Source organism: Crocodylus porosus, unplaced genomic scaffold, assembly GCF_001723895.1.
Source record: "Crocodylus porosus isolate Cpor-Errol unplaced genomic scaffold, CroPor_comp1, whole genome shotgun sequence".
Taxonomy (NCBI): domain Eukaryota; kingdom Metazoa; phylum Chordata; order Crocodylia; family Crocodylidae; genus Crocodylus; species Crocodylus porosus.
In genome coordinates, this window is record NW_017728925.1 from 12,722,597 (window position 1) to 12,732,122 (window position 9,526).

At 44.9% G+C, this 9,526-nt stretch overlaps 1 protein-coding gene across 1 annotated transcript in view; it reads left to right on the forward strand.

Moving 5' to 3' along the window:
• The window catches only part of CFAP77 (cilia and flagella associated protein 77), a 26,579-nt gene extending 24,989 nt beyond the window's left edge, over window positions 1-1,590 (forward strand). Inside the window, exon 5 of the mRNA XM_019541114.1 lies at window positions 1,453-1,590. Within this exon, the coding sequence (XP_019396659.1) occupies window positions 1,453-1,575 (123 nt within the window). The 3' untranslated portion in view covers window positions 1,576-1,590. The remainder of the gene's footprint in view (window positions 1-1,452) is intronic.
• Window positions 1,591-9,526: the final 7,936 nt, after the last annotated feature.

Here is a 9,526-nt window from a genome sequence, read left to right on the forward strand (position 1 = left end):
GAAGCCATAGCATCAACGCAGATCAGGTTTAAAAAGTCACCTTATCTTTATCCTTCAAGGAATCGTATTCCTCACCTAGGCAGCCTCACCAAAACACAGACTAACCACAGAATATCCTAAAACATGTGCCAACCCATTTTACAAGTAAAGGCACCAGGCTCGATCTAGGTGTTACTTTGTCAGACTCCGGCAGTTGGAGAAGTTGTTAGTGTGTGAAACACAGGGCTATTAAAGCCAGCAGTGTTATGCTCACATTTAAAAAGCAGCCAACAACTGGTTTATTAGTTAATGGCTCATGAAAGAGTCAAGCTAATATGGTAATGACCAATTTCAATGAGATTATTGCTGTTACAAAGTATGCTTTATAGTTAAAGTGCAAGAATACAGTGTTTTTAATTAGCATCTATTTTATAGCTGCACAGTCTAGAATAGTGGAAAACATTCAGATCTATTAATGACTGATTTCTTATCCAGGAGAGCACCTATTGTGTTCTTTCCCTCCATGTTATCAAATTCCTGAAGTCTACAGTCACCTGCTGTTGAATTAAGGGCCACAAACCTACCTATGAGGCTCTACTTTGGAAACACAGAATCCCTGGAGTTTCATGGTGCAGCCAAAAATGCTTACACCCAGTCCCTTAGGTTATGAAAAAGCATCTCCAGTCCCTTAGGCTATGAACCCATAGGGTGTTACAAATAAAGCATGGCCAGGTCAGCCCAGTACTTGAATGAGGGGCAGTCAAAAATAAAATAAAATTTTAAAAAATCTGAGCACTGCAGGAAATGATGCAAGAACTCTTCCTTCAGCCTGTCGCAACCCACCTCCAGCAGAGTTTTGGACTTTGGGCTGATGGTGGTCATCATCCCTTTGGGAACAGAGGTCCTAACCACCAGCCATCATTGACACTGGTTTTTTGGGGTCACACCACCTCATCAACTCCTTGCGTCACGATGGGGCTGGCCGGGGCATTAGGGTGCTTCGGTGCAGGGGCTGCACTGGAGTAACCTTGTGCCCCAGCCAGCCCCTCCACAGCACGTTGAGTCAGGCCGGAGCAACCTCAGGCTGGCAAGCTGACTCCCCCTCCCGTGCCCCCTGTCAGCCAAGGCTGCTCCAACCCAGCTCAGCATGGTGTGGTCCCAGGTGCACGTGTAAACATGGTGCCCAGAAGCAATACACTCCGGCACTGTGTGCACCAGGGTTTATTGCAGTGCACTAATTTCACATATAGATGTGCCCAGTATCCCCTGTATTCAGTGACTGCCCCTAAAAGCCATCCTGCCAAAAAAGGATTTATCATCAGGGAATGGCTGCGATTCCTACAATGATCATTCTCTCGTGAAAAAAGTTCCAAAATTGCCACTGCATCTTGGTGGTAGCTCATCCTACACCATAGCCATTCAGTACAGCTGGCTTGTTTTTTCCATGGTTACCTGACACATCTTTGCCTTTAGTTGCAAAAGAAGAAAGTGTGCGAGACACATACCACCCTTCTCAGGAAGCACCCACCACCTGCGAAAGTGGACTCCCTGTGGCACCTGCCCCAGTTTCAGAAGGTGCGTATGACGCATAGTTAAAGTTCACAATAGACATGCATGCAACACTTGGAGCTTAAAAAGACAAAAAACAAACCAAGAGCAGATAACCCAGAGGGAAGGTTTTTAATCATCATATCACCGAGGTGGGCATTTTAAAACGGCCTTACCAGATGAGTGCATCTTTAGTACTAGCATCATCTCTTGAAGTTAGGATGCTCAAAAAGTGCAAGAGATGTTCCTGCAATGGTCATGAATTACTGTAGAGAAAATGGCCGTTTACAAAGCAGGCCATCTTGTTGGTTTGCACCATCAATAATTCATGCCATGCTGGGTTAATTTGGTTCAAGAAGTATTTTTACCCTGAGAATTAAAGACTTCCAGAAGACCTGCACTCTCAGCATTTCTCTAAACTGTCTGGTTGACAATCTTTTCCTCGAGATTGAATGGAAGGCCTGTTCAGGAACATGACACTTGCCTAAATTGATCCAGATCAGAGTCAAGCTTAAGATTGCACGTTCTAGCATGGGATCTGAACATCTTGCAGTATTAATCTGTGCATCCTGTTGTACTCTAGGGCACTCGTTTGAATTCTGGTATCTTTGTTTGTGGTGCAAAATACAGGGAAGCTGCAAGTAAAAAGCCAGGGGGCATTTTACAGACGAAGGGAAAAAGAGAGCTGGGCTGAGGCGGGGGCGGGGAAACAGCAGAAAAACCAAGAGCATCCGAGACCTGTGGGGAGTTTGCATGGCCAAAAAATATATATATCACATCTGGCATTGATAGATACCCCTGCAAAGAACCTCGCAGCCTTCTGAGCAGGCCCATTGTTTGGGGGTTATTTTTCGCCACTCTGTTGATTTTTAACTGCAGTTTAAACAACGCCGAGAATTTGCAGTTCCCTGAAGCTAATGTACTTGAACAAGTTGGAGAGTTTTGACCAAGAAATGTGTTTTGCAACACCTTGATGTATTCCTCTTATGCCCTGCCTAAGTCTGTCCTATTAGCATATGTCAGTAATCATTTATCCCAGCTGCCTGTCAGCATAGAGCTGCTGCTGCAGCTAGTGTCAGGGAAAGAACATGACCGATCGCTGTTAAACAGATTGTGTAAGTCACACGAGATCCTGGGGCGAGCCTCCTCTTTATAGCTCCTCTCACCCTGGACCTTTCCATCACTATTCATTTTTCAGACTCTCTCTCTGTTTCTCTTTTCCACTCTCCTCTGCTTTTTGTTTTGTCTGCACGTGTTTTGGGGTTTTTTTGAGAGAGTGCAGCTATGCCACCCCACTTCCCTGCTTTTCCTTCCTCTTCTCTCTCTGCTTGGCTCCTGCTTTGGCCTACTGGGACCCTTCCATCTGCAGCATCCAGGAAAGGAGGCTGAAGCCAATTTTCTGCAGAGGCACAGAGTTTCCATAATCTTTCCATTTCTTACAACATTAAATCGGAGAAGCTTATCCTTTCCTCAGCTGTAGATCGGATTGGGTGTCTATCTATACTAGAACTTATATCAAGAAATGCAGTACTCATCTGGGGTTCAGATTTTCCGCAGCTGGAAATTAAGTCATCCTGTTGTGTAGCCATGAATCTGTTCATCTCAATACAGCAATAGGAAGAGAACAGAGGAGGTGCACGCTTAGGCGATGAGGAGTTTCATGATGTCTTATGCCATATACTGCTACTCAATGCTTTGCAAGACCCTGGCCTTAAAATATGTTTCCTTTGTGAGCAGGTAAGTAAGTAGTAATGAAACAATTCAGGTAACATAAAGTAGCCAAACCAAACTGCACCTTGGTATCCGTCAGGGTTTGAAAAAGAGTTGGGTGAAGTTTGTTCACATTCTCCATCCCTATTAATTCCAGTCAGGATGGGAAGTTGCAGCAAGGGAGGTTAATTTGGAGAAAAAACTCTCTCACTAGGAAGGTGGTGAAGCACTGGAATGGGTTAGCTAGAGAGGGGGCGGACTCTCCATCCTTGGAGGCTTTTAAGGTCCAGCTTGACAAAGCCCTGGCTGGGATGATGTAGTTGGGGCTGGTCCTGCTTTCAGCAGGGGGATGGACTAGACGTGACCTCCTGAGGTCCCTTCACACCCTCGTTTTCCATGAAGGGACAATATTGGAATCGTACAAGGAAGTTCCCTCCTTGCATTTTTCACCAGGGCAAAATCAGATGCACCCGAACTTCAAACTGGGGTGCAAGATAGTTTTTTTGCACAGGCATTTGCTAAAATATTTGGCACAGCACAGAAAGGAAAGCTGCTAGTACTGTCCATTGCAGGCTGGTTTCATTTATCATCATACTACACCCAAAGACCACCTCAAAAGTGGCCAGCTCAGTGTTTGTTTCCCCATCTGCAAAATGGTTATAACAACACTTTATCCATCTCCCGGTGTGTGGGTTGGGTGGCAGAGAAGGCTGTACGGTTCGGCTCAGATTTTTACCAAGTCTTGAGACCCTCTGGTGGAAGGCACCGTGAATGCAGTGATGCTTGGGGCTGGCAGTGTTTTATAAGCAATCAGTCCTCAAATTCATCCTGAAGTAGATGTTTTAAATGATGCTAAGTCTAAGAAAGAAAGAATTTGCTTCAAGGAGTCACTGACAGATCCAGGAGTCCTAACTCAAGACTTCCTTGCTCTACACCTTGGGGTTTTTTTTCTACTGGCCCAACCAGTTCCTCCCACCAACAACTGGCTCCATTCTGGAATTCAGTTTGCTTTGAAGGCAACAGACTTGTTGACCCTTCGGATGATTTTCCAAATTTTTTTTTTTTTTTTGTACGAGTATCCAGTGAGTGATGAACAAGAGTTTCAAGTGCAGTGTGAGAGCTAATCATTTGATGACCCCTCCCTAACCCTCAGAAGAAGTTCTCAAAAGGTCAAATCCAGTCTAGTCTGGAAGAGACTTTGGTGACTGGAGAACTAGTGCAATGGCTTTGCAATAAAAACCAAGAGTGAAAGTTCAGCAGTGAAGGCCCAGATTCAGTAACATGCCACTAAGCACATGCTGATGCCTTGCTGACTGGGGGAAGCTTGTGTGTGCGCTTATATACGTTTCTGAATCAGGATCTGAGACACAAAGGGGTTTCCAGTCAAAGGAAAAGGAAAAACAGCCCAATGCCCGTTTAGCCTAAATGCCTCTTTAACATTTTGGAAGATGGTAGGGAAGGGAAAAAAGCATTAACACCTTAACACATAAACCATCTCCCACTGAGTTTAAGGTATGAAAGCTTACAAACAGAAGACATCCCTAGAGACCCGCAGCAAGAAGATAAGCAAGGTGAGGCATTCCTAATATTTCTGAGATAGAAACAAATGAGGGGAACTAAAAAACCCTTTCAGATTCTCCTTACCCATCAGAAAGGAGCAAAAAGTTCCCAGCACAAGTTTTTAAAATCTTTTGCAGATGTTCTTGAAGTCGAGGTAGTTGGAAGTCCTGTGCTACCGGCGGGTGTCATGCCTTTTCTCAATACATCTGGGGCAAACATCTGTATTGCAGAGCCGGTCAATACCAGGTATCACTGCTTTTCTGTTGTCTCATTTCAGGGACAAAGCATTAATCATGACCTCTGCATGGTATTAGTAATTGCAATTAATCACTGACACATGTTTTAACCCCTTCCCCGTTGTCAGTCACACTCCACTGATAAGCACTTTAGGGATCCGGATTCAAAGTCCAGTGAAGACGGTGAAAAGTCTCTCTCTGCTTTTGAGGCATTTTTTGGATCAGGCCTTTAAAATTTGAGCCTTCCATCTTTGAAGTCATGGGCGAAACTCCTGCACTCTTCATTGGGAGAAGTTTTCAGCTGCTTGGCATCGTGTTACCATAGTTAGCAAGTTATTACTTAGGTGATTCCCCAAGTCAAGCCTCCCTCCGTCATTAGAGAGGGGCTTCTCCCCTCCAGGTGGACTCAAAAAAATAAAATTAAATCAAGCTTACCTCCACATTCAAGACTCCTTTATATTCTTCACCAATAAAGAACTTGTAGGTTGATGGGTCCTCAAGCTTCTTATTATGAAAGGGAGAACTCTTCCCTAAAGCTGGGCCTGTCAGAGATCGATGATCTCACGTGTCCTTCCCCAGAAAACAGATGTTGAATCTGAATTCTGCCAGAAACAATTAAACACCTTTCCGACAAGAAGGAGCTCAAGATTTCTTGTGTCAACACAAATTTACCTGTATAAGCAATTGGAAAGTGAAGCTCTTCTAAAAATATTGCTTTAGTATCAGACAACTTCTCTCCTGAACCCTGAACAGAGCCGTTTCACGGTCAGGAGAGAGGGGGAGGATCTCCCAAGAGGATTATCTAACCAGAATAGACCGAAGGCTAAAACAAACACCTTCAGTGGTAGGGGCTGATGCTGCTAACAGATGTTCATCCCTTGCTTTAGTGTGTTCTGCCATGGGGGGCTGCACACTGGGGTAAGACGAGAAGATTTTTCTATCCCACAGAAGCTGGAGATTTCCCAAAGTCTCCCCTACTTTGCACCAAAAGGAATCCAAAACCCTTCAGAGATTTCTTGAAAAGCCAGAGAGACTTAACACCCCCAAAGACACACATGTACACAGACATACCCCTCACACAGGCACAGCCAACAGGATGGGGCAGTACAAGGTTTAAAAGTTTTTGCTACAGGGTTGACATCCCTTCCAATAAAAACATGCTGTTGTCTTCCTGAGCCTGTGTAAGATGGCTGTCAGTACGGATCTGTCTGTCTGCACAGGACTTTATTATTTTCAATGGATTTATCCCAATTGTAGCATAAGGCAAGATGCTGGCTGTTGTTTAGCAGCTGTATACCCTTAGGCTCACTTGAAGATCTGCGGCCGAGAAAACTTAGTTAAAAAAGAGTGTGTCCCCCTACTCACTTCTGATGCTTCAGAAGCATGTGTCCTCCTTTGGGGGAGGGAAACGAGAGGACCACAGCCCCACTCACTGGTGGCAGTGATGGGGCACACAATGAAAATCTTCCTCAAGACAATCACAAACTCCTCCAAGACCGTTTTAGGCTGGACATTAGGAAAAATTTCTTTACTGTCCGAGCCCCCAAGGCCTGGAACAGACTCCCTCCAGAAGTGTTGCAAGCACCTGCTCTGGACTCTTTTAAGAAACATTTGGATGTTTATCTTGCTGGGATCATTTGATCCTAGCTGACCTCCTGGCCCTGGGGCAGGGGGCTGGACTCGATCTTCCAAGGTCCTGTCCAGCCCTAGTGTCCATGAAATCTATGAAGACAATCTCTGATGCTCACACTCAAGGCTTAACACAGGGGCAGGCAATTATTTTGGGCGGAGGGCTGCTTACTGAGTTTTGGCAAGCCATCAAGGGCCGCATGACAGGCAGCCGGGGCAGATAAATGTTTAATTTTCTAAATTTTTTTTAGGGGCCCCGCGGGCTGGATAGAATGGCCTGGTGGGCTGCGTCTGGCCCACGGGCCGCATGTTGCCCGCCCCGGCTTAGCATATATTCTCCAACGTGCCTGGCAAACACTGAGCCTCATCTTGCCTTTATTTCACCAGGAGGCCACAATTTTGAAGTACCCTGTAGAGTGGGATCTTTCGTAAAGAAAGAATAACCCAAAACGATAATGATATTCATCTGCCAAGTGTATGAAGGTCAAAGAAGATCACTCACTCAGAGCTTCACGGTGATCTTCAGTGCCTTAGACTGGAGTCTACGCTGGATCCAGCGAGGCCCAACACATGGCTGCAAACTAGTGCCTGCTGGGGGTGGGGAGTGGAAGAAAACAAAGGAGCTTCGCTCTCTCTCACTAATTGCCTCTGCCCATTCTCTTCTGCGCCGAGGTTCTGACATTACATAGTCATTCAGTCACTAAAGTATAGACAAATTGACTATATTTTCATTTGGATTTCCGTTTCAGCCCCACTGCTTTGGAATAATGGCACATGCTATTAAGCTAAGCATTTGATTTACAAGCTTTCACTCACGGTACTGCTTGTTCTTACTTAACGTCTCGTTGTGGAAGGCTAACCCGGACTCCAGTCTCCTGGGCTCCCCCGGCTCTGCAGTCGCTGCCCGGCTTGCTGATATATACAGGGTAGTGGGGAGCCAGTGACACGCCAAGGTGCAGTTCATTAGCGAAAGTTGCTGAATTGTGGTATTTTTTTTTTTTTTATTTTATTTTTTTTACAAGACACAACCAGAAATTGCTCTCAGGTTAACCCCTTGCTTACCCCAACAGGAAGCTTCCACCTACCCACAGAAAGGAAAAGACATCACTCTCTCCCTCTCTCAGTTGCTTTCTTTGTAGTTATATTGCAGCTCCTAGATTCTGTTTGATTTTGGGGGTTTTTTGCTCGTGCAGCCGTTTCTTACCTGCAACCAATTTTACTTCTCACTAAAAATTTCCTAGGAAGTAAAGAGGCCAATTTCTAATGAGCTCAGGGAAAGCGATATAACCCCCTGCACTGAAAAACAGAACAGGTATATAGGTGATTATCTATAAGTCACATACGTGCACACGCAACATTCTGCAGAATACAGGGACCTTCCACCTCTGCACAGCCCCTGAACACCCGTCCCACAGTCTGTCCTTTGAGGACTGGGACCGACTTCTCAGGGGATAAACAGGGATCAATCCCTCAGGAAAATCATTCATTGAAACATGCAGACCAAGCCCCTGGCCCATTGCCAGTGTCCCCTATGCTCCTCATTCACCCAACGCAGCTGGTTCTTTGCATGAATGAGGGTCATTGTTTGCCATGTGTAGAGTTATCCAGAACCGTCGCTTCAGATTCGGGGAGGGGAGTGGCAAAAGAAACACAACACTGCACCAATCCTGACTGACGCTGCCACAACATAAATGCTTAATAATTAAGTTGGCATGTCAATAGGCCAAAGCTGGCCAGCCTAGTCTGAGTCCTGTTGGTCTGAATCCAGAATGACGGTCCATTTCAGTGGAGTTATTCAACTTCTGCAGCAAGGCAAGAGAGCAGAATCAACCCTTGCACATCAGAGCAAGTGCACCCACTCTGTGTCATGGACACGCATTCATTTCCCTTTACTCGGTAGAGGTTTGAGCTCAAAAATCAGCACGCAGGCTGCTTTCCAGGGAGAACATTCTTGTTTACTTGACCAAAAAAAATAAAGAAATTTTTATATATATTAAAAAAAACAAAAAAAACCAAAAAAAACCCCATAGCAACTTTGGACAGCACATTTGTCAACATGTACTACTTTCCCAAACAGATAAAACAAGCTACGCTCAATATGCTATATGAATAAGCGATAAGCAATTGACAAGCAAGTGTTAGGATACCTTGGCAAAAGACTTAATTTGCAACCTAGCACAAAATCAAAGACTCTGTCAACGGATGAGCAGCTTTCCTCGAATATGCCTTGCATTACCTGAGAAAGCACTGTCAGGTAAATTTCCAGTGAAAGTAATTAAGAAATCCCCACTGTATAAACTTTGCAGCAAAATTCTGGGCTCCAGAATTTGATTCTCACTGGGGATCTGATACCTGCTCACAGTCTGATCTCTCATAAAAATTAACAGTTGAGGTTTAACATGCATGCATACACACACACACTCTCTCAACGTGTTTTTTTTCCCCCTTAATGCTGCACCTCTATCTTTGTCTAAGGAACTGAACTGACAAGCACAGCTCATGTAATCTTGCTATTGTTGCCTTGTCAGAAATGCCTTAGACTGTGCTTAAGTAACCAGTGTTTGATACACAGAATACACAGTAGGCTAGCTTTATAGATATGGCATTTATCTTCACAGCTATGAGGAGGACAGAAAAACTTCACAAATTCCGAACGTTATAAAACTTGTCTCCTGGGGGCCCGGAGCAGGCTTCAAGAATAAAGTAATGGGCAAAAGTGCTTCCCGGCACTAGGTTTCCCATTCAAGTCCAGCTCAGGTTGCAATGTTGACTGACCAAGACTCAACAGCATCAGGTGCCCTAAGCAAAATGAGTTTGGCAGGTCTCAGACTGGCTTCTAGTAGAGAGAAAACCATAGCAAATGC